Raw genomic sequence first — 25,558 nt, 5'->3', positions numbered from 1 at the left:
ACGGGTGGACTTCGACTCCCAGAACTGCCCAGCCAGGGGACTTCCGGGAGTTGAAATCCACCCGTCTTAAAGTGGCTAAGGTGGAGAAAGACTGCTCTGGAGCCCGTGCCCGTCAGAAACCAGACTTTCTTCCCTGCTGAGAAGAGGCAAAGAGGCGAGGAGGATATGGCCTGCCTTAGTCAGTGGACACTCTTCCCACTCCTCAGAGGACCTCCAAGAGGTCGCTTTGAATTTGGAACAAGGAGCTATTTGAGGGGCAACGGTGTGCCAAGCTCCCCCTAAGTCAGCCATGGGGAGCCTCTCATGGGGAGAACACCTCCTAGCCCCATTTCACAGGCCACGGGTCCCAGAAGTGTCTCATTCTTCTGAACTTCCCCCAGAACCTCTGATGGAGCGAGACTCTATGAAATCCAGCTTCTTATCCTCTCAGGGGCTCCAACCGACCTGAAAGTTGAGCCCAAGATGTCCTTCAAGTACATAGGATGGGAACTCCCATGTTCCCCAACCAGGCAGCACAGCAGGGATGATGGGCATTAGAGGTCCATAGATGGAGAGGTCAGCACAAGGCAATGCTCTTGACTCTGCATCGACTCTTTGGCGGGGGGGGGGGGGAAAGCCCTATTTTCCCAATCACCAAGGCTGTTCTGGCCTATGTCTACCCCTTTATTCCCTTCTTTATGTCTCTACCTTCCCTCCCCTCCCCAGACCTTCCCCACCCACCCACAACTACCCAACAGCAACTTCTGTCTGGATGAAATGGGTGTCACAAGCTCACCAATTATTCCAGTTCTTCCCCCCACACACACACATGATGACCCACCCCCCCCAGTCCTTTTTCTGCATCCCCCTCCCTCCCTCCTGGTTTACACACCATGCCTATTTCTACCGTGGCCTCGACTGCCCAGCCACAAACCGTTTGCATCTTTCAAAAAATCAGATAAATCATCTTTTTTTCTTCTTCTCCCCCCTTGGTTTTCTACTGTATTGTTTTGCTTGCGGTTCGGAGAGACGCAAATGCCAGTCAATCGGGGGATCTTTGTGTGTGTGTGTGTGTGTGTGTGTGTGTGTGTGTGTGTGTGTGTGTTTAAAAAAAAGATTCCTTCTACACACCACCTATCCCAGGGCATAAAGAAGATCCAGTGCTGATATCAGAATGCTGGCTTGGCATAGATGCCGCGTTCTCCTCAGACGCAGATCTCAATGGCGGTCGCCAAAACCATCTGGCCTTTGGCCTTGTCTGCCCGGCCGTCAGTCCTGCTTCCTCCACCAGGGGAAGGGAGAGCAGACTCCGAAGCTGCCAGCCGAGAGATGCTGCCCTCCGTCAGGATGGTCCTCTTAAGTGGGGTTGGGGTGCAGCCACTGGGCGTCTCGTGGCGGTGTGGGCCAGCCGAGAGCTTGTCCCCGGTGTGCTTGCGGGAACGATAGGACGGCCGCCGGCGCATCTCAGACATCAGGTCGTACTTGATGAAGAGAAAGAGCTCCTTCACCGGGCAGCGTTTCTCTGGGTCGAGGGCCAGCAAGCGCTGGAACATCCGCAGGGCGTTGTCGGTGAAGCGGCGCCACTGAGAGGGCACTCCCACCAGGCGCCCCTTTTGCCACCTCACAAACTCCTCAAAGAAAGAGTCCGAGGCCGTGGCCGCTTCCCAGGGGAAGTTGCCGGTCAGCACGCAAAAGATGAGTACCCCGAAAGCCCAGACATCGATACTCGCGTCCACCGTGAAGCCCTCCGCCCGGCCGGCCTGGCACACCTCGGGCGCCGTGTAGGGGATGGTGCCACTGATGCGCTTGACGCGGCAGCCCACCTTGCGCGTCATGCCAAAGTCGGCCAGCTTGACGCGCCGGCAGTCACGGTCAAACAGGAGGACGTTTTCCGGCTTGATGTCCCGGTGCACCAAGTTTTTGCTGTGCATGTAGTCCAGGGCCAGACCCAGCTGTTGCACACAGCGCTTCACCATGTCCTCTGGCAAACCCACCTGCAGGCAGACAGAGATGTCGAGAGCTGAGTTTACAGCTGGATGTGCCCAGGTCCAGGAGCATCTCAAGCTATATTAAAGTGACCAAGTTTGAGGACCCCTGATATAGTTTAATGGAAAGAAGGACTAAGGGTGACATGATAGCAGTGTTCCAATATTTCAGGGGCTGCCACAAAGAAGAGGGGGTCAACCTATTCTCCAAAGCAGCTGAAGCCAGGAAAGAAGCAACGGATGGAAACTAATTTCTCCTTAATTCAGGGTTGCTTCTCTCCTTGATTAGAGAACTTGAGAGAGAGAGAGAGAGAGAAAGAGAATAACTTTATTGTCATTTCAAATGTACACCAATCTCATACATTAAAATGCAAGAGGGAGTCAAGCTATTCTCCAAAGCGCCCGAAGGCAGGACAAGAAGCAACGGATGGAAACTAGTCAAGGAGAGAAGCAACCTAGAACTAAGGAGAAACTTCCTGACAGTGAGAACAACTAACCAGCAGAACAACCTGCCTCCAGAAGCTGTGAATGCTCCAACACTGGAAGTTTTTAAGAAGAGACTGGACAGCCATTTGTCTGAAATGGTATGGGGTTTCCTGCCTGAGCAAGGAGTTGGACTAGATGACCTCCACGGTTCCTTCCAACTTTACTATTATGATTATTGCATATAATGCAATGAAATTTCATTTTAATGTATGCCAATTGGTGTACATTTTTTAAGTGACAATAAGGTTATTTCTCTCTCTCTCTCTCTCTCTCTCTCTCTCTCTCTCTCTCTCTCTCTCTCTCTCTCTCTCTCTCTCTCTCTCTCTCTCTCTCTCTCTCTCTCTCTCTTCTGAAACCAAGGAGAGAAGCAACCTAGAACTAAGGAGAAATTTCCTGCATTACTTTAAAGTCAAGTAATGAAGGCCGTATACGGCAATTGCCGAGTGAGGGATAAGTTAATCTTCCATTGCCCAGCCTTCCCAGCTCTTGAAATCTTCCCATGGGAAGATCAGAAGTAACATCTGTGCAGGATACAGCAAGATGAAGCCGCGGGCCAGATGAGAAGATCACATCTGGTTTCCAGACCATATTGTTAGTACCATAATTGGATCAAGCTTCTATGAAATAGCTTCAGGAAACAGAGGTACACCCAGTTGCCCATCTTGGTATTCTGTTAGAAGCCATCTTGCCTGTCTTCCATTCAGGTGAAGAAGGAGCAACCAAGGTCCACTTACCTGGGGAGGAATGATGTCAAAAAGATCTCCCCCAGGGGCATATTCCTGGGCAAAAACGTAGCAATCCTCCGTCTCAAAGACCACATCAAAGACTTTGATGATGAAAGGGCTTGAAGATAAAGTGTTGGTGATGCTGAACTCCCTCAAAAAGTTCTTCAGCTTGGTCTTGTTCTTGTTAACAAATTTCAGAGCCATCTTGGTGCCTGTGGAAGGAGAAGACGGGGGAAGAAAGAGGACTTTGAGCAACTCCCTGGGGGACGGGGGGCTTCAAGGTGATCAGATGGCCCTGCAAATCACTGCCCAGGTAAAGCTCGAACTCAAAACGCGACCTTTTAACAGGACTCAAGTTTTTGTGCATCCCTCAATGAATGTATTTGATCACTAGCAAAGTAAACAGTCCCAGATTTTCAGTCTTCCTGGCCTACAGCTCTATGCTGGTTAAGTCACAGTTTGTGGGTTAGGTTTGGCTTAGCATATTGCACGAATTGAGACACTATGGTTTGTGAAATGTGGGTTGTGCTTAGTGCCTTGTGTGGTCACCAGGAGAAGGCGTAGCTGTGGTAGTCCTGGCCCTGCAACCCCATTCGTTTCATGACCAGTCAGAACTACCACAACACTGAAAAAAGGGACTTACAACTGGCCCTCGCACTTATAACCATCATGGCATCCCCACAGTCATGTGATCAAGATCTGGGCGCTTGGCAACAGGCACATATGTACGACCGTTGCAGGGTCCAAGGTCATAGGATCACCACCTGGGACCTTCCCGGCTGGCTTTTGACAAGCAAAGTCAATGGGGGGGGGTGTGTGGAAAGCCAAATTTGCTTAATGACCATGTGATTCACTTAACAACATTGATTCACTTAACAACCATGGCAAAAAAAGGCTGTAAAAATGGACCTGACTGTTTAACCTCCTCCTTGCTTAGCCACAGACATTCTGGTCTATGGTTTTAAGCCAGGGAATGCCTGTATCTCCTTCTCTGCTCACCGTGAATTTTCCTGAACTGTGAATAACTTCATTTTCCTCACCTTAGTCTGCTTTTCACCAGAATTCACCTGGTGGCTTGGACAGCTTCAACCTTGACAGCTTTAAGACGCGTGGACCTCAACTCCCAGAATTCTGGGAGTTGAAGTCCACGCATCTTAAAGCTGCCAAGGTTGAGAAACACCAAGTTAGCAAAGGAGCAAGTGGGTTAATTATTATTTTTTGACCCTTTTTAAACCATTCAAAGCATGGATCGTGCCTGGGGAAGGGAGAGAAACATCCTATTTTGCCCCTCCTCCCCGGAACTCACCTGTGCTCTTATGGGAGACCAGGTCTACCTTGCCGTAGGTACCTTTCCCCAGCTCACGGATGAGGTCATAGTGCTTGTTGATGTCCGTGCCGGAAAGCGTGCGGATGGCCAGCGACTGCATGTCCTCCGTGATCAGGGGGACTCCGCAGCAGGCCATCTTGCGGGACGGCTCTTGCTCGATGGAGGCGGCACTCATGGTCACGCTGGAAGGGGGAAAGAGGGAGATTTCAGTCACCCGTCCTCGGAATCGGTTTACAGCGGTCATCCGCCGGCGCAAAAGGAATTGGCCTCCCAGGATTCTCAACGTAAATTGGTCCTTAGGGAAGGTTCGTACAGAGAAAGAATGTTGGCTCCGTGGAAATATGCCGTTTTTTAAAAATGCTAAGTTGCTTGTTCAAGCTTCAGAGGGGTGATCGGAGAAAAGAGAGATTAAGGTTAATAAACCGGTTAACATAAACGGAACTCGCTCTCACAGTCCCTTTCCCTCTCCCTCCCTCTCTCTCCCCCCTCCCTCTCTCTTCCTCCCTCCCTCCCTCCCTCTCTCTTCCTCTCTCTCTCTCCCTCCCGCTTCCTCCCTCCTTCTCTCTTCCTCCCTCCCTCTTTCCCTCCCTCTCTCTCCCTCCCTCTTCCTCCCTCTCCCTTCTTCCCTCCCTCTCTCCCTCTCTTTGTCCTTCCCACTTCCTCACTCCCTCTTCCTCACTCCCTCTCCCCCTCCCTCTCCCTTCCTCCCTCCCTCTCCCCTCCCTCTCCCTTTTTCCCTCCCTCCCTCTCTCCCTCCCACTTCCTCCCTCCCTCTCTTCCTCCCTCCCTCTCTCCCCCTCCCTTCTTCCCTCCCTCTCTCTCTCTCTCCCTCTCTCTTCCTCCCTCCCTCTCTCCCCTCCCTCTCCCTTTTTCCCTCCCTCCCTCTCTCTCTCTCCCTCTCACTTCCTCCCTCCCTCTCTTCCTCCCTCCCCCTCTCTCTCTCTCCCTCTCACTTCCTCCCTCCCTCTCTTCCTCCCTCCCCCTCCCTCTCCCTTCTTCCCTCCCTCTCTCTCTCCCTCCCTCTCTCTTCCTCCCTCCCTCCCTTTCTCTCTCTTCCTCCCTCCCTCTCTCCCCCTCCCTCCCTCTCCCTCCCTCCCTCCCTCCTCTCTCCCCCTCCCTCCCAACCTCTCTCCCCCTCCCTCCCTCTCTCCCCCCTCTCTCTCCCTCCCCCCTCTGTCTCCCCCTCCCTCCCTTCTGAGGCCCTGAACACAATTATCCTGATTTTTGATGACTTGGATAATGTATTGTTGTACTTCTTGGTGGGAGGAGGACTTTAAGGACAAAATTGGTGTCTTAGATCTGGAAGATGCTTTAAGGTAAAGATCCCCCATGTCCACTCATGTCTGACTTTAGGAGACGATGCTCATCTCCGCTTCTTAGCTGAGGACGCCAGCCTTGTCCGAAGACAATTTTCACGGTCATGCGGCCAGCAGGACTATATGCCAAGGCGCATGGAACGCCGTTACCTTCCCACCGAAGTGGCACCTGTTTACCTACTCACATTTGTATGCTTTTGAACTGCTAAGTGGGCAGGAGCTGAGGCAAGAACGGGAACTCACCCGATCGCACATCGCTCGGGTCTCGAACGAGGCCTGTTAGCTTTCCACCTGACAAGCTCAGTGTCTTTAACCGCTGAGCCATCACGCCGCTGGAAGACACTTAAGGCACCCATTTCTCCACTTCAAATATCCCCCAAATAGCCATCCTGTCCAATTCCCAGCTTATATTCAACTTCAGAAGGGGGGGCATATCAAAAAAGTCAAGATGGGGCCCAAGTGCAGACTGGTTCACCCCTTTTCTATGTGCACCCGCCCAGGTTTTTTTAAAAAAAGAGCCAAACATTCAATCATGCAAGCAGGCTGGGGGATTCTGCGAGTGGAGGTCCACATCTTTTCAGGCTGCCAAGACTGAGAAACAACACTGAGATTAGACACTTATGGCTGTTGCCATTTAGAAAACGGAGATTAGAAGAGAGACTGATCAGATAATCTTTTTTTTTCCCCCGGAATTCCCCTTTCATTCTTCTACTGCCCCTTTCCTTGATCATGTCTTTTCTGTGATGGAGCAAAATATCCTGCAAACAACCAGCAATCTTGCCTACGTTACAGGGTGCATTTAATAGGCCTCTATTCCAGTCTAGCAGGTTTTTTTTAAAGAGATTTTTTTTGAAGTCCACAAAAAGGACAAGTAAATGTGAATCCTTACCAGTTATATCTGCAGCCTGGTGTACGATAAACAGGCTTTCTACATTATCTTCCTTGAATTTAGATAATGCTTAAGAGAAATTGCTGAAGGACCTAGCAACATGTGTTTTTTTCTAAAGCAGCCAGTTTTAAAAAATAAATATTCTCCTGAGATAAGCTTATCTAGCCTGGTTGGTATTTAAGGGGGGGGCTTTGTTTTCTTTGTAGACTCTTCCTTTGTTTGGAGAGTTTTGAAGCTAGCCTCTGTTCAGAATGCACAAATACATTTCCACTGGAATTCGTACAGCCTTAATTGGAAGAGTATACAGCATTCTAAAAATCAGGGTTTTCCAGGATTGCTCTGATTCCATTAGCTAAGAGATTAAAACACAGCAATTATTCCAGGCATGCAAAGATTTGTCAGTTGCGATTTCTTCCACATTCAAGTCCATTTTTTTTTTAAAAAATGCAGCCCTTTCCATCCTTATTAAAATTCCCACCCATCCCTCCCTCCTTAATTTATATTCAGTATTCTGCTTGATTTATCATCTGAAGATAATTCTGCCTGTTATTTCCCCCCCACCCCCCATATTTTCAATCTTCATGATCACAAGGTTGCAAATGAAGAGCACGTGACCTCGAGAGCCAGCCACTGTCGTTAAGGGCCAGGACCATTTAGTTGTCGGTCACTTTTTTTTAGCGGCGTTGTAATTTTGAATGGTCGTTAAACGAATACAGGACTTCCTGTATTTGTATTGCTTCGGTCACACCGTTGTGCCCACCCGGTTGACTTTTAGACCTTCCCCTAAAGAAACCCCTGCCCTAATGGCTGGGAATTACGGGATTCTGACTCCAGGATATTTAGAGGGCACCAGAATGCCTACGGTACAATTAAATTTGGATTAATCTGACACTCTCCCTATCCCAACCGAAAACCAGGCAGCTCTTGATCGCTTCAGGAGCTTTAAATCCAGATGATTTAACTCCCAAGCCCTGCAAAGCCGCCTGCTTTAATTCTCCTGATGTCCTGAAGCCTGGAAGGTACCCACTGGTGCCAAGTGTAATTGGCAACTCCTTAGCAGCTCATTGAGAAGGCTGGAGGACATGTGATAAGAGTAGGATGCTTGACATCATTGGCTAAATCCAGCCAGATTCAGGAAGGGGGATGGGGGTGGGTGGGTGAGGAATTACAGAGCTTGGGAACAACTGCCCTATTATTAAGTGGTGTGAAATAGCACAGAATGGGAGCAAAGGAGAGAGAGAGAGACAGAGAGAGAGAGAGACAGAGAGAGAGAGAGAGAGAGAGAGAGGAGAGAGAGAGAGAGAGAGAGAGAGAGAGAGAGAGAGAGAGAGAGAGAGAGAGAGAACAAACAGTGCAATTCGGAATCAAGAGAGAGGGCAGGAAAAAGGGCTTAAGGACCTCCAAGATAGCTAGAAGGCTCATTCTCAACTTCTGCCCCGGGGGTGTCCAGCCTTGGCAACTTGACGACTTGGGAGACTTCAACTCCCAGAATTCCCCAGCCATATTTATAGTCAGGAAGGCTAGTTGTAGGAGACGGGGGAAAAACAATTGCAACCAGCCTGCTTTCCATTGAGGACCTGTACAAGCCAGAAAGAGGCCTGAGAAAATATCTATAGACGCCCTCACATCCTGGACATAATCTGTTTCAACTGCTCTCCCGGGATGCTGCTGTCGGGCAATGCACGCCAAAACAACTAGAAACAGAGACAGGGTTTTTTTTTCCCCCCATGCCATCCCTCTGCTAAACACACCTAATTACCACAAGCACTCTCTTATGCCTACAGACATCTAACCATGTAGTAGGCCTGCATTACTATTATCCTTCTCATCTTTCCTGTTACCTACTGCTATCTTATGACTATAGGTTGGCTGTATCTTATGACCTATGATTGACTCTTTTTATGATTTATGATTTGTCACTTTTGTTACTTGTATATACACTGAGAGCTTCTGCACCAGAGACAAATTCCTTATGTGTTCAATCACACTTGGCCAATAAACAATGTTCTATTCTATTCTATTCTATTCTATTCTATTCTATTCTATTCTATTCTATTCTATTCTATTCTATTCTATTCTATTCCATTCCATTCCATTGGGTAAAAAGAGAGAGAGAGAGAGAGGGAGGGAGAGAGAGGGGGGGGGAGGAATTTATCCTCTTGGTACTGCTATTCTCCGATGGCATCAGACTATTTATCCTTTCACAGGGCTGCACGCCAATCTCCCCATCTCGTGCCATGCTTAACCAAGTCTGTGAAACATCAAGCAGGAGCACTGGTGCTGTATCCTATTTCTGTTAATGGGAATCTTGCTTGAACTTTCAGAGGCTTAAAGTGTGTGCAAACCCAGCCTACATGCTCCCGTATCTTATGAAAAAGCACAAAATTGGTTAATTTGAAAATCAGCTCAACCATGTTGAGTCAACCCAACCCAGCCTGAAGGATTATATTTTGACTGAAAGGGCTAAAATGGTAGATGCTGTCCCGAGTTTTCCACTGCTAGAGCTTCATCCTAGTCTGTGAAAGGTTAATTTAAAAAAAAAGTATCTCTGGGCATCTGCAGAGTGCTTTTCTTGCATTGAGGTTTATTCTCGATATAGGCTCGGTGTCTTTCAGCTTGGTTCTTGATTCCTTTTGTCCTTGAAAAGCGTAGCTTCTCATGACCTAGTGGGCAACCATCCCATAAACCCTGCAGGCATTCCAGGTAGCTGGCTTGCTGTGACACTCAAATGTTCTCCAGCCAACTTGGGAGCTTGGCAACACATCAGCCTACTCACCCCGGGATGCGGCTCCAAACACTCTCCATAAATCAGCATTGCTCATGCTACTCTGCTTCTTTAGGCTTGGCTTCGTGCACTGCTTTTTGCCTATAAGCCGTAATCGGTGGGGTTGGGGGCTTATTTCACAAGCCACAGTTAGCAAACCCTGGTGTGGCACAATGTATGAACCTACTAGTATAAAGCAACTTCTTTCTTAATCGGGAGCTGAGAGATAGGACCATATCCCCTGCCTGGTTGAGCCTGCAGGTATAAACATCATGATAAGATAGTGCTTCTCAACCTTGGAAACTTAGAATGGGTAGACTTCAACTCCTAGACTTGTAATTATTAGGGTTGGTTGCCCAGTTAGCCAGATTGGATTTGGCACTTTTCCTCACCTCCTTCCCAAGGACCTGGGATAGGCAGATGTGGACGTTTGATGCTCTTCAAGGTATTGTGCTTAGAGAGGGCTGTAAAGCACTATGAAGCAGTATATAAGTCTAAGTGCTATTGCTAGTGCTATAGCTAATTAGATGTTGCAATAGGAGCCCTGGTGGCACAGTGGTTAGAATACAGTATTGCAGGCTAAGTCTGCCCCCTGCCAGCAGTTTGATTCTGCCTGCCTCAAGGTTGACTCAGCCTTCCACCCTTCTGAGGTCCACAAAATGAGGACCCAGATTGCTGGGGGCAGGAGGCTGACTCGGTAAACCTGTAAATCTGTTAAATCTCAATGTACACATGGTTGTACTTTGACAATAGAGGTTCATGCATAAAGCACTATGGAGGGGTATATAAGTCTAAGTGCTACTGCTATAGCTAGCTAATCATAATCTTGCAATAGGAGCCCTGGTGGCACAGTGGTTAGAATGCAGTGTTGCAGGCTGACTCTGCCCACAGCCTGGAGTTTGATCCTGACTGGCTCAAGGTTGACTCAGCCTTCCATCCTTCCGAGGTGGGTAAAATGAGGACCCAGAGCGTTGGTGGGGCAAGAGGCTGACTCCGTGAACCGCTTAGAGAGGGCTATAAAGCACTGCGAAGCGGTATACAAGTCTATTGGCTATTGCTGTAGCTGATTGGATGTCGCATTAGGGGCCCTGGTGGTGCAATGGTTAGAATGCAGCATTGCAGGCTGACTCTGCCCACTGCCAGGAGTTCGATCCTGACCGGCTCAAGGTTGACTCAGCCTTCCATCCTTCCGAGGTGGGTAAAATGAGGACCCAGATTGTTGGGGGGCAATAGGCTGACTCTGTAAATCCCTTAGGGCTGTAAAGCACTGTGAAGCGGTATGTAAGTCTAAGGGCTATTGCTATTGCTTTCCCGGCAACCAACGGACGGGCCATGAAACCCGATGCTTATTCTCTTGTAGCCCTGGCATTCTTCCACTGTCTTTGCAGCACGCTTGGCTCTGTGGCTAGACATCTTGCTGGGAACAAAACACAATTAAGTCTCCTCTCTCTTATCTCAGGAGCCGTCCTTCTTCTCTCCTGCTGCTCAGGTACCCAATTTAGCTGCCTTTGCCTCCCCTCGGAGCCCCACCAGCTGCTCCCTCTTCGGCTTTGTCTCTTTCCCTCCCTCCCTCCCTCCCTCTTTATCTTTGCTGCCTTTGTTCCTTTGCTAACCTCCAACATCCCTCCCCTTCTGCCTTCAGCAATCTCTTTCATGCCTTCAGCAATCTGCTTGGAGCAAAATCCGCTCTGGGTCCCCACCAGCAACTCACCTCCAAAACAGGTTCTCTACAAAGCAGGGCCAGGAAGAGCTCAGATCTCTCTCTTCCACATCCTGCTTCAATCCTGGGGTGGGGAAACCGTTTTTTGTTTGTTTGTTTGTTTTGTTTCAGCCAACAGCCCTCCCTCCCCCTCCCATAACTTTCAGTGTCATGCCACGGACCACTCCCTAATAAGTGGGGGGTGGGGGAAGAGAACAATTAACAATACTGGGGGAAATAATATTTTTGTTACCCTTAAAAGAGAATATTTGTATCTCAGGGTTGAAGCGAGGGGGTCCCTGGTTTGCACTAGCACTGATGACGTTAGCTAGTTTGGGTAATGAAATGTCTGCAAGAAAACCAGGAAGCTCAGAGCACCAAGGACCCCACAGTCATCTCCTCCTCCTCTCCTCCTCCTCTCCAAAATCCCCACTCCCTTCTAGCACTGATGGCGTTACCTAGTTTGGCAATGAAACGTCTGCAAGAAAAGCAGCAAGCTCAGAGAGCACTAAGGACCCCACAGTCCTCCCCTCCTCCTCCTCCTCCTCCTCTCCACAATCCCCACTCCCTTCTAGCACTGATGATGTTAGCTAGTTTGGGTAATGAAACGTCTGCAAGAAAACAAGCCAGCTTAGAGAGCAGCAAGGACCCCTCAATATTTTTGCTTTAATTCCTTTGGCTAGAATTTAAATTACATGCTCGTTCCCCCTGAATTTCTCTGTGTCTGTCTTATTAAAGGTGAGCCTTTTATACTCGGTTCTAGAGGCGAAAGGTTTAATGTTCCTAATTTTGTCACCTGGAGGAGATTGTCCATCAGTCTGAAAGGAGACAATCACAGACGTGACTGCATTCAAGCAGCGCCATACCTCACTTAACCCTGGCTTGTTAATTATTAAACCACAAAAAGCAAGCTTTATGCATCACACCAAACCACACGCTACGGCTTCCAAGCTGCAAAAACTGCCTGGGCATAACACAATAATCCACAATCCAAGGATTATGGAATTACATTGCTCTGACCTTTACAGCTTGCATAAATAAAGAGGAGAGCCAGCCATGAAAGTGACTGGTTCTAAGCCATCCAGAGATTTAGTTTATTATTATTGAAACGTAGCAGAACGATGCGTTTTGTTTTCTTCTGTTCAATTATGTTTGATTCTTAGAGACTGCCTGCACGAGTCCCTGCAGATTTCTTCGGGCAAGGTCTTCTAGTCCAACCCCCTGCTCAGGCAGGAAACCCTATACAAATGGTTGTCCAGTCTCTCCTTAAAAATCTCCAGGGGTGGAGCACCCACAACTTCTGGAGGCAAGTTTTTCCACTGGTTAAATGTTCTCACTGTCAGGAAATTCCTCCTTAGTTCTAAGTTGCTTCTCTCTTTGATTAGTTTCCATCCTTTGCTTCTTGTCCTGCCTTCAGGTGCTTTGGAGAATAGCTTGACTCCCTCTTTGGGGCGGCCCCTGAGATATTGGAAGACTGCTATCATGTCCCCCCTGGTCCTTCTCTTCATTAAACTACACTTACCCAATTCCAGCAGCCATTCCTTATATGTTTTAGTCTCCAGTTCCCTGATCATCTTTGTTGCTCTTCTCTGCACTCTTTCTAGAGTCTTGACATCTTTTTTAGGTCCTGGTGACCAAAACTGGATGCATCATTTCAAGCGTGCTCTTACCACGGCACAATTATCAATTACTAATTGCTCTAGGATCATGCGAGTACCAGCAGCTCTCTGGTGATGAAGGAGAAATCTGACTTGGACGAAGCTACCTTAAATGTTGTTGTGATTCAGGGTCAGCCTGTGGGTTCGGCAGTTGGGTCGGACGACTCAGAGGAGGAGGGGGGTGTTGAAGAGCTTGCTGATGATGGCCTTGAGGCTTCGCAGAGCCCTCAGCCAGGCCCCTCCCATCTGGTTACGATGCAGACCCAGCTGTGTGAGCCTGACAGCGTGGATGAAGATGACCCACAGCTGGCCCTGTTCAAGGACGCCCGACGCAGGAGGCAGTCAATCAGGAGTAAACAGAGGAAGGCAATGGGGCACCTCGGAAGGAGGCAGAGAGAAGCCACGCCCTGAACTGTATAAAAGGGGAATGCGTGGGAGGGCTGGTTTGCTGAAGGCAACCGCTTGAATAGTTCCTGTTTCATAGCTCCTGTTTCATGGTTGGTGTCTTGTCTTGCTCTGTTTTATGTTAATAAATTTGGCAGGCTTAATTCCAGCCTCTTGCCGTTTGTAAAGGGGTTGTCCCTGCCTTTTCTGCAGGGCCGGTAGCAGGCTGGTACAGAACAAATGTTGCCTGCTGGTTTGCTCCAAAGGGGAGTGGAGTAACCCCCCCCCCCAGCTTCAGAAGTCCAATGGCGCCTGTTTTTCTTCCTCGTTTGGAGAAGCTGTGAGGTTAGAAACCGGTGCTATTCCCAGTTTATTTTATTCTTATCCCTTTGTTTGTGGTCATCTCAAGACAGCATCCATGTCCAATGTGACTACTTCCTATTTTCTTCCCAAGAACAACTCTTTGATGTAACTTGGGCTGAGAAAGAGGAACTATTCCAAAGTCACCCAGCCATCTTTCAGGACAGAGAGAACCAGATCTCCTCTCGTTTCCAGCCTAGCTCCTCATCCCCTATCCCAAACCCCTGCTCTGTAGTGCGGTTTTCTGCCTTCTCTCTCCATCATCCTTTGCTTTCCTTTCCCCTTTCCCCTTCCTTTCCTCTTTCCTTTCCTCTTTCCTCTTTCCCCTTTCCCCTTTCCCCTTCCTTTCCTCTTTCCTTTCCTTTCCTTTTCCCTTTCCTCTTTCCCCTTCCTTTCCTCTTTCCTTTCCCCTTTCCCCTTTCCCTTTCCCTTTTCCTCTTTCCTCTTTCCTTTCCTTTCCCCTTTCCTCTTTCCCCTTCCTTTCCTCTTTCCTTTCCCCTTTCCCCTTTCCCCTTTCCTTTCCCCTTTCCCCTTTCCTTTCCTTTTCCCTTTCCTCTTTCCCCTTCCTTTCCTCTTTCCTTTCCCCTTTCCCCTTTCCCTTTCCCTTTTCCTCTTTCCTCTTTCCTTTCCTTTCCCCTTTCCTCTTTCCCCTTCCTTTCCTCTTTCCTTTCCCCTTTCCCTTTCCCCTTTCCTTTCCTCTTTCCTTTCCTTTTCCCTTTCCCTTTCCCCTTCCCCTTTCCTTTCCTCTTTCCCCTTTCCCTTTCCTTCCCTTTCCCCTTTCCCCTTTCCTTTCCTTTCCCCTTTCCCCTTTCCCCTTTCCCCGTTCCTCTTTCCTCTTTCCTTTCCTCTTTCCTCTTTCCTCTTTCCCCTTCCTTTCCTCTTTCCTTTCCCCTTTCCCCTTTCCCTTTCCCCTTTCCTTTCCTCTTTCCTTTCCTTTTCCCTTTCCCTTTCCCCTTCCCCTTTCCTTTCCTCTTTCCCCTTTCCCTTTCCTTCCCTTTCCCCTTTCCCCTTTCCTTTCCTTTCCCCTTTCCCCTTTCCCCTTTCCTTTCCTTTCCCCGTTCCTCTTTCCTCTTTCCTTTCCTCTTTCCTCTTTCCTCTTTCCCCTTCCTTTCCTCTTTCCTTTCCCCTTTCCCCTTTCCCTTTCCCTTTCCCCTTTCCTTTCCTCTTTCCTTTCCTTTTCCCTTTCCCTTTCCCCTTTCCTTTCCTTTCCCCTTTCCTCTTTCCTCTTTCCTTTCCTTTCCCCTTTCCCCTTCCTTTCCTCTTTCCTTTCCCCTTTCCCCTTTCCCTTTCCCCTTTCCTTTCCTCTTTCCTTTCCTTTTCCCTTTCCCTTTCCCCTTTCCCTTTCCTTCCCTTTCCTCTTTTCCCTTTCCCCTTCCCCTTCCCTTTCCTCTTTCCCCTTTCCCTTTCCTTCCCTTTCCTCTTTTCCCTTTCCCCTTCCCCTTCCCTTTCCTCTTTCCCCTTTCCCTTTCCTTCCCTTTCCTCTTTTCCCCTTCCCCTTCCCCTTTCCTTTCCACCTATATACAAGAACGGGAGGGGAGGGTTACTGGGATTAAATCCCCCCCAAGCAAAGGCTGCAGGAAGAAAGGAAGGTGGGAATCCACCGGTTTGGGGGGGGGAGGAATATCAAGATCAAAGATTTGGAAGGTGCAGCTCTCAAGTGCTCAGATTTTTTGGACAGCTCTCAAAATGATTCTGCAAAGGAACGCTGACGTTGAAACATCTCCCTGCAGGCCCGAACAGACAGGTGGTGCCTATTTCTCTGAGTCTTCTGAGCCAAAAAAGGATTTTGCTCTCTACCACTAATTTAAGTTGCACTTTTAAGGATCCAGGAGAGAAAGTTAAGCTGGTTTCAGGTTATGACTGCAGTCCGATCAAATGGTCCTGGGCATTCAGTGCAATCTCCCCTTTTTTCCTTTTCTTCAGGAGATGAAAATCCAGCACATCTGGGGAGCAGCTGGTTCAAGAACCACCCTCCAGATGTGGGGACTTTTGTCTCCAGAATCCTCAGCCATGGCCAGAGGGCTGGGAATGTGAAGCTTATTGTAACTCAAAGAAAATCAGTAATGTTTCCGAGAAGGAAGCAGACATAATACAAAGGGAGAGAAAGGAAAAAGAAATGGAGGAGAGAAAAGCAATCCCAGACACACTGCTTACTACGGTTCTTACTCTTCCATAAAGTCAATTTAGCTTTCACCTCTCCATGTTTGATATTCTAGGCCAATGTTGCTTTGTGGGCAATGGAGTCCAGGTCATGAGATGTCATTGATTAAATAAGTTGCATGATGAGAAGTTGGTTTCACCCAAGCCAAACCAACCTCAAGCAGACCCTTGTGAGGTCCCAGCATGATGGTGGCACTCTGGAAGCCTTAAGTTACATGGACCTCAACTCAACTCCATGCATCTTCAAATTGCCAAGGTTGAGAAACGTTGATCTAGGCCAGGGGTAGGCAACCTTGGCTCTTTTATGACTCATGGAAAGTCCATGAGTCATAAAAGAGCCAAGGTTGCCTACCCCTGATCTAGGCAAACATTTGGGCTGAGGGCCACCATCACGCTGGAACCTCACAGGGTTTGCTTGAGGTTGGTTTGGCTCGGAGTGAAACCAGCTTCTTATGACTTATTTAATCAACAGCATCTCATGACCTGGACTCCATTGCCCACAAAGACCCAGATGAAAGGCACACACCCATGGGCTGGCAGACCCTGCCCCCAACCAGCCTCATGGTAATTCATCTTGAAGCTCCCTCTTCCCAGCCCTCTAGTATTTGAGAGCCGCAGAAGGAAGAAAACCAACTGGAACTGGAAGGGCTCCTCAAGAGTCACCTACAAGAGGAAGCTGGCTGGGGAATTCTGGGAGTTGAAGTCCACAAGTCTAAAAAGTTCCCAAGGTTGGACGCTCCTGGCTTAGAGCATTTCCTTGCTCCTAGAGCAGTGATGGGACGCGGTGGCTCAGTGGGTTATGATGCTGAGCTTGTCGATCAGAAGGTCGGCAGTTTGGCGGGTCGAATCCCGAGTGCCGTGTAAGAGAGTGAGCACCTATTACTCGTCCCAGCTTCTGCCAACCTAGCAGTTCGAAAGCACGTAAAAATGCAAGCAGAATAATAGGGACCACTCCGGTGGGAAGGTAACAGCGTTCCGTGCGCCTTTGGCGTCTAGTCATGCCGGCCACATGACCACGGAGACGTCCTCGGACAAGCGCTGGCTCTTCGACTTTGAAACAGAGATGAGCACCAGCCCCTAGAGTTGGAAACAACTAGCACACATGTGCGGGGGAACCTTTACCTTTACCTTAGAGCAGTGATGGCGAACCTTTTAGAGACTGTGTGCCCAAACTGCAACCCCAAACCCGCTTATATAGCATCAGGTGCCTGGTGGGCATGGCCCATTGGCTGGGTGTGGCCAATTGGGTGGCTGTGGCGGTAACGGCAGACTAGGTGGAACTAAAAAGTTCAATCAATTAATTCCAACTTTGTGAGATCTTTTTTTCTCGCAAGAAGTTGAAATTGATTGATTGATTGAACCTTTTTTCTTTTTGCACACGGTGGTGGAGGCCTAAAGCAAAAAGGTTTTATTAAACCCAGCTGAAGGCCTAGGACTGGGGCAACGGTGTCCGTGCCCACAGAGAGGGCTCTGCGTGCCACCTGTGGCATGCGTGCCATAGGTTCACCACCACAGTCCTAAAGTTTGGTCGTGGAATTTTCGCCTTGGATTCATTCTTTGGCTCTTTTTCCCCCTTTGGATACTAGTAAGATCACCTTTTACATGCGTGTTGCTTAGAGTGGATTTATGACCTTGAGATAAACTTGCCTTGGCTTGGTTGCTGCTGAAACCAGATAAGCACAGCTGTTCGCAAAGCCAGTCTGAGCATCCTGTATGAGCCCCAGATTTTAACGTGGATTATTGGGACAAGCAGGCTTTTTAATTTAATTGGTTGTATTTGCACAAACCACTAAGCTGCTCTGGCTTCATTCCCCTAATATGCAAAGTCAAAAACCAACAAGCCCCAGCAGGATGACTTAACGTGATGACCTAGTTTAACCACTGCATTAAACATGAGATAGTTAGTTGCTTGCAGGGTGGATAAACCATAGCTTGCACAAACAGAGTCAACCATGGTGACCTTATCGGTGCAACCAGAAGAGGGAAGATTGGCAGGGCAGCACGGTTTCCATTTAACCTGTGGAATGCTCCGCTGCTGGATAACACCAAATCGGAGAATACGGCAATCCTCAACTTATAAGAGTTCATTTAGGGACCGTTCAAAGTTACAACGGCACCGGGGAAAAAGTACTTATGACCGTTCTTCGCACGTATGACAGTTACGCAGCATCCCCATGATCACATGATCAAAATTCAAAATTGGCAGCATCCTGAGAAGATGGGATCCCCCTTTGTGACCTTTTGACAAGCAAAGTCAAAGGGGAAGCCAGATTCATTTAAAACAACTGTTTTACTAACTTAACAACTGCAGCAATTCATTTAACAGCTCTGGCAACAAAGGTCGTAATATGGGGCAGAGCTCACTTAGCGACATAAATTTGGGGCTCAGTTGAGGACTACCTGTATTCTGGAGCTGTTCCACGGAAGCGGATTAGCTTGTTTCCTATTCTTAGTCATGTTATCCTACATATTTCAAAGGTCAACTCTTCTGCTTAAATTAAGATTTATTTATCATCTAAAACTAGAAGGCATTGTGCAAAAAAAAAAACGTATTGACTTAATCATCTGCCTTTGTTAACTGAGGGATGATTAATTCCCTGCAGCCTTACGTGAGAACAAGAAGCATTTACTTTGGAGTAAACCTGCTTGAAAAGACTTGCCTGTCTTGCAATTTGGAAGAAGTTTAAGATAGCTTGTTGACTGCCATTCTAAGCCTAAGTGGAAAGATATATATGTAGTTTTCTGAGACCTGGAACTTCAACCCATTACGTGAATTTAAAACAAATATTGCCTGTATAGTCTGCCAACAGAAATAAGACATTGTTATGGCTTAAGGCGATCTCCTATTCACACATGATGCTAGGAGAATTGACCCCACTTTAATCTGGCCTAGACTGTTGGGTGAAGACGTGATGTGTTGCTAGTTTTTTTTTCCCTAAAATGGAGCAACCTTCCTTCTTACAACTTATCCAAATGCCTGCAAGCCTTGTACTTCAAGGTGATTTTTATTTAAAGGACTCTCCACTCCTCCAGGCTTAAAGACCTGAAGCTAGTTTGAAGCTACCCATCAAACGTGAGTACCTTTGTCACACAGGTGATCTCTTTCTTTTAAAGCTAGAGAGGTACCCGAAGGTGTTTTTTTTCCAAAAGGCAACTGGGTTTTCTTGGGGTTGTGTCGTTGTTGTTGTTTTTTCCAGTTAGAACTGAAGACACTTCTTGGATGAGAAGTGAAACATTTTCAAAGGAAAAAAAAACCCGAGAAAGTGCAGTTGCCTTTTGGAAAAGCACCTGTGGGACAAACATGGGCTGGATGATTGAGAATCTCCATAGAAAATTAGTCCGAGAGTCGCTTTTAAATGCCTGCCTGCCTCTTTAAATTAGCAAATGAAAATCTGCAATGGAAAGACGATAGCCAGAGACAGAAATTTATCAGGTCTTTCCTTTCTTCTCTCCTCCGTTCCCTTCCATCCTTCCTAATATTCTCTGTGCTCAGGAAGGAAGAATCATTGGTGGAAGGGACCAGGTAACAATCAGGAATATTGATCCTGCACTGCTGAAAGAACTAGTACAGGGGTCCCCAATTCCCAGTCCGTGGACCAGTACCGGGCCGTGGCACGCCAGCAACCGGTCTGCACGAACAAGCCAAGCCCCATCCGTGCGATGCAGGCAGCACACAAAACCAGGCACCTTCCGGTCCATGGAAAAACCTCTCTCCACGGAACCGGTCCCTGGAGCCCAAAAGGTTGGGGACCTCTGAATTGCCATTTAAGGGCAATTGTTTACAGAATTAAAACAAAGACATAGTGAATGCTGGAGGGTGCTAAAATTTGGACACCCTTCCTTGGTTCGGTTGAAACGTAAAAATTTGGGGTGAAACTTTTTCATGGAAGTGCGTATAAAGGAAATTATCTGATTCACACGGGCAAATACTTCATATTTGTATGAAATTTAATTTGGGAGGGGGGGAGAAGGCAAGGCTGTTCCAAGCCCCTTTGTTTTACGTCTCTGAACCAGAATGTCCAAAGTTTCAAATGGAAGTCAGTATGGCTCTCAACTTTCTTCCCTGGCAATTAATCAAGTAAAACTTCAATGCTCGTGTTTCTTAATTTAATTTCCTAACTGCAAATTCCTAAGTAAATACATTCCAGGGGGACTTCAGTGAATACTCCCCTTCTGCACCTTGCATAGTACAACTGGAAAATTAAAATAGTTCGGCGGTGGTAGAAAAACCACACCAATATATATCAGAAATCATGAAAAAAGAAGGAAGAAAAAAAAAGATTTAAAATGCGTCCATCCATGAGAGTGTCCATTTAATGAAGCTAATCCAGAGATCAAATACAATTTTTATCCCCAGGAAAATGCGAGTTGGTGTTTTATTCCTGGGTCCAATTCTCCTTGTCTGAGCACTGCAGTGGGCTATTCTAACCCAACCCTTCAAATGAATGATTTTCCCTCCCTGGTTTGATCCAAAACATTGTGATTTATACACCCTGCATTAATGTGTGTTCAGTAAAACCAGCCAACTATGACTTAAAGCAGAGATGGACAATTCTGTTGGGTTTTAGCTTGAAGGGTAAAGAGGGTGGTGTTTTTTTTAAAAAATAAGCCTACAAAGGCTGCACAGGTATGGCTGGTGAACCCCACCATCACTCAGGAAGAGGGCAAAACACCCCATCCCGAATCTGTGGGAGCTAATGGTTGCTTTGAAAGAAAAGCATTTCAACCTCTGCAGAATCGTTCACACATTTCTTTTCCCACTTCTGATATTTATAGAAGCCCCTGAATTACAGGGTTGTTGGGTTTTTTTTAGCTGACATAGCTAAAAAATTGAGCCAGAGGATTGGGTTCAGGCCACAGGGCGCTAACCCGTAATGATGTACGTAAATGACCTTGGGAGACAGAGAGAGGAGAGATGGTGTCTGGGGAACAATCCGATAAGGGGAGCCCCCAGCTGCATAAGGGGCAGAGAAAGAAATTTTAAAACTTCTCAGGCTGTAAAAAGAGACAGTGGGAGATTGGTACTTTCAGACCTGCAAGTTTCTGCTGATGCAGCTTTGCAATAAATTAAGAGTTAGCTCATCTGGACTTCTGCCCCGCCTCGTCTATCTGGGAAAATTAATTTAATTAATTAATTGGCTTAATTAATTTAATTTTATTTTAACTTTTGTATGTAATGCTTTTATTGCCCTGTACACCGCCCTGAGTCCTTCGGGAGAAGGGCGGTATAGAAATTCAATTAATATTAATATTAAAAATTGACACAGCCTTACTAAGCTGCCAAAATGACCAACACAGTCCTAGGCTGCATCAACAGAGGGATTAGCGCCAAGGTCACAGGAAGTGTTGGTGTGACTCTATACCACACGAGTGAGGCCGCCCTTGGAACACTGCATCCAGTTCTGTTTGCCACGGTACCCCCCCCCCCAAAAAAAGATGCCGAAGTCCTAGAAAGTGTGCAGAGAAGGGCAACAAAGACGACCAGGGATTCGGAGGCTAAACTGTATGATGAATGGGGACGGGAATTAGGGATGTCTAGCTTATTATAGAGATGGATCAGAAGTGGCAGGATAGCTGTCTTCCAGTATTTGAAGGGCTGTCACAGAGAAGAAGGGGATGACTTATTCCCCACAGCACCTGAGAGTAGGACAAAAAGTAATAGGTGGACGTTTCTTAAAGAGAAATCCAACCTAGAAGTAAGAAATTTTCTGACATTGAGAACAATTAATCTGTGGAATAGCTTGCCTCCTGGATTTGTGGGTGCTCCCTCACTGGAGGTTTTTTAAAAAATAGACTGGACAACTATTTGACCAGGATGGTATAGGGCAGGGGTCTTCAAACTTGGCCCTTTTATGACTTGTGGACTTCAACTCCCAGAATTCCTCAGCCAGCGTTGCTGGCTGAGGAATTCTGGGAGTTGAAGTCCACAAGTCGTAAAAGGGCCAAGTTTGAAGACCCCTGAGGTAGATGGTGGGGGATTCCTAAAGTCAACATGGCCATGGGAATTCTACAAAGCCCCTCCTGTTTATGTACAATGCATCAAGTCCACAAGTCAGAAAAGGGCCAAGTTTGAAGACCCCTGGTATAGGGTCTCCTGCCTTGGGTGAGGTGTTGGACTTGAAGACCTCCAAGGTCCCTTCCAACCTTATGATTCTATTTCTATTTCAACGAAACTGGTGCCCGTTTCCATTTGTCACCCAAGGACAATTTCGGAAGGAAGCACTTTCAGCCTTGGTAACAGCAGATTTTTGCAGATGTGGCTTGAGTCAAACAGGAGCAGCGAAAGATCCGCAGAGAGAAGCCCGGGGGAAACCGCATTCTATCCTTTATTTTCCACCAGAAGACTTTATAGGGAATTTATTGGCTCTGGAATGAGCGATGTGCTTTTTATTATGTGGTGGGCTGTTTCTTCTTGTCGCTGCTTTTGTTCTTTTCTTTTCGGCTAATCCCCGTTGTCCCTCTCTATTATTTTCTGCCTGAACTCTACTGAGTTTCTTTAAATAGCCCCAAGGTAGAACAAGGAGGCTTCGTAAAATCAGTAAATACAAAAGAATTCACATTGCTGAAAATAACTTCTCTGAATGATCCCCTCGCAAAATTAGGGAGAGATGACGGGTTAGTGAGCAGGAACTGGGGCCCTCTTTGCTAAGCCACGGTTTGCTGAATGCTGGTGTGGGTGTCAGTGGTAGGATTCTAATAAAACCTCCTCTTTCAGGAAACTGCTCTTGACGGCTAAGTAGCTTCATATTCTGGACTCCATTTAGCTCTCAGTTCACCGGGTGGAAATGGTTTTGTTCCCTTGTTCACCGGCCTCAGGTGAACGAAAGATGTAGGTGACCCTTCACCCCATCCCGTTTTAAACCTGCAGAGGTTTTAAAGAGGATCTCATTTTCCCAGGCTCGGGGAAAAAAACATTTCAGGAAATTTTCTAGATCAGACATGTCAAACTCGCTACATCATGTGACGTCGCGCAACGTATCAGAGCTTTTTCTCCATTGCCGGCAAAGGGGTGGGCGCGGTTTTGGGATGACGCGTCCGGCCCACGGGCCGGCAGTTTGACACCCCTGTTCTAGGTGCAAGTAGTCCTCAATATACAACACATCTTTTAGTGACCATTCAAAGTTACAACATCATGGAAAAACAGTGACTTATGACCGTTTTTCACACTGATGACCAATGCAGTATCCTCACTTGACCAAGATCTGGGTGCTTGGCAACTGGTTCATACTTATGACGGCTGCAGCATCCCCAGATTAGTGTTATTCTTCCCTGTTCTTATGCCTGCAGTTTGCTAAAAGCGGTGATATGCTCATGCTAAGCTTTCGAGCATTTCGTTTTTTTCTGGGCCTGTGAAATGCATGTGGGACAGTGTGAGACCGTGCCTGGAATAGCCTTGGGGGGACAGTCATAACCAGCAAGAGAATTAGCACCAACACCTAGTTGGTTATTAATAGGTGTCATCCCTGGACTTGAGAAGCTCTAGCTGTGATTGTGGATAGCCAGGGGGAGATGAATGGAAGCATCTTTAGATCTGGACATCTTGAATTGTAAGATTGAATGCCACTACACGTCATCAGAGTGAGATCATATTTAGGATTAGGCAAAGCAAGGTGGTTGAGGACCCAGATTTTTGGGGGCAATTAAGCTGACTTTGTAATAATGCCGCTTGGGGGGTGTATGAAAGCCCTAATAAGCAGGCATATACATAGAATGAAGGCTACTGCTAAGCTTGTAAGCCGCCCTGAGTCTTCGGAGAAGGGCGGGATATAAATGGAATTAAAATAAAAATAAAAAAATAAAAAAAATTAGGAATCATAAAGGGCAGCAAATTATCAGCAATTTGACTATTATCATCAGTGCTTTTTTTGTAAAAGAAAAAGGTGCCGGAACTCACACATGTCATACAACCCGCCTTGCCTACCCTACAAGGTTCCATCCCAAAAAGGTGCCGGAACTCCGTTCTGAGCGTTCTATGAGAAAAAAAGCCCTGATTATCATAATCATCCAGTGAAGTTTGGTCAGGAGCAGGAGGAAAGGTGAAGAGTTTGAAGAATGTTTTGAGAATCTTTAAAATAAAAGAGTTTTCAGAAATCAGAGCATTATTTTACGCTGGCAGTTTCCATCAGATAATGGGCTGGATTCCAAACCATCATCCAATTTGGCCTCTTTTTTCTGTTTAAGACAGACTAGCTAGGGCTCCTGTCCTCAGCTAGTAGCAGCATCATGAAGATCTTGGCTGATCTCCAGAAAAGAAAGCCGTGCTGCATTTCACTTGGTAGGAGATTGCCGGGAAATTCTAGAGCTGCAGGCTAGAAAGGGAAGAACAACATTAAAATCTTCAAAGAACATGATGGGAAATCGTCTCAAAGGTGCTGTTTGAAGAGGCAACTGGACTTTTTTTTTTCTTTGAAGACATTTTGCTTCTCATCCAAGGAGCGAAACATCTTCAAAGAAAAAAAAACCAAGAAAGTTCAACTGCCTCTTCAAAAAGAAACGCTTTTGAGACAATCATGGCTTGGATGATTGAGAATCTCCATAGACATTACGGGGAAATTGCCTCTGTATTAATGGCCAGGAAACTCCACAGGTCTTCTGGTGAAGCCACCAGAAGTTGACCTTGACTAAAGGAGACCCTCTTTGACCTTAGTCTAAAATCAAGACATAAATAGCCTACGGAGCCCATATGGACAACTTGAACCTTCCTGAACCAACCTGTAAATTGGCCTCACAGTTTACATATGTACAGTTTACATATGTACAATTTCCACTGAAATTGAATGTTTACCATGGCAGAGGGAAAAGAATTAAACCCACAAAGAGTACAGTAATCATTGTTAGCCTTAATTAACAGTTTAAATGTAACTGCGGTGAGATAGCAGAAGCAAATTCATTTGGCTGTTGTCCTGGTCAGGTCCGCTGGATTGGAGCACCACCTGGCCTACTCTTCAAAGAAGAGTTTTGACCTTCAGAACAGGGACAGTAGACCTGATGTTGCGGAGGAAGTTATGCCAAACATACGAGTCCCCCCCCCAGCTTTGGTGTAATGAATGAGAAAGAGGGCTTGCTGGCTTCTTCTCGGGCCTCACCTTCATTTGGCCCCACCCACTTTTCTTTGGTCCCATCCCCTTTTTGCATGCACTGATCCTTCCTCCGCTTTTGAGGAGAAGTATTACCTAGCTCGGGACGCGGTGGCTCAGTGGGTTAGGACGCTGAGCTTGTCGATCAGAAGGTCGGCAGTTTGGCGGGTTGAATCCCGAATGCCGCGTAACAGAGTGAGCGCCTGTTACTCGTCCCAGCTTCTGCCAACCTAGCAGTTCGAAAGCACATAAAAAATGCAAGTAGGAAAATAGGGACCACTACGGTGGGAAGGTAACAGCGTTCCGTGCGCCTTTGGCGTCTAGTCATGCCGGCCACATGACCACGGAGACATCCTCGGACAAGCGCTGGCTCTTCGGCTTTGAAACGGAGATGAGCACCGGCCCCTACAGTCGGAAACGACTAGCACGCATGTGCGGGGGAACCTTTACCTTTACCTTATTACCTAGCTCAGGGGTAGGCAACCTTGGCTCTTTTATAACTTGTGGACTTCAATCCCCAGAATCCCTGAACCAGCCATGCTGACTCAGGAATTCTGGGAGTTGAAGTCTACAAGTCATAAAAGAGCCTAGGTTGCCTACCCCTGAGTCCTAGCTCCTAGAACAGGGGTCTTCAAACTTGGCCCTTTTATGACTTTCAGCTCCTAGAATTCCTCAGCCAGCATGCCTGGCTGAGGAATTCTGGGAGTTGAAGTCCACAAGTCATAAAAGGGCCAAGTTTGAGGACCCCT

General features: G+C 47.2%; 1 protein-coding gene across 1 annotated transcript in view; it reads right to left on the bottom strand.

Annotated features, from left to right (window-relative positions):
• Window positions 1-1,184: 1,184 nt before the first annotated feature.
• The window catches only part of SBK1 (SH3 domain binding kinase 1), a gene marked incomplete at its 3' end in the record, with an annotated part of 69,105 nt that continues 44,731 nt past the window's right edge, over window positions 1,185-25,558 (bottom strand). Inside the window, exons 2-4 of the mRNA XM_081337861.1 lie at window positions 4,482-4,684; window positions 3,185-3,387; window positions 1,185-1,973 (exon numbers count right to left, since the gene is read on the bottom strand). Of these exons, the coding sequence (XP_081193987.1) occupies window positions 1,185-1,973; window positions 3,185-3,387; window positions 4,482-4,684 (1,195 nt within the window). The remainder of the gene's footprint in view (window positions 1,974-3,184; window positions 3,388-4,481; window positions 4,685-25,558) is intronic.

Source organism: Vipera berus, assembly GCF_964194415.1.
Source record: "Vipera berus genome assembly, chromosome: 13".
In the NCBI taxonomy this organism is placed as follows: domain Eukaryota; kingdom Metazoa; phylum Chordata; class Lepidosauria; order Squamata; family Viperidae; genus Vipera; species Vipera berus.
This window is presented reverse-complemented; position numbering and strand designations above follow the sequence as displayed.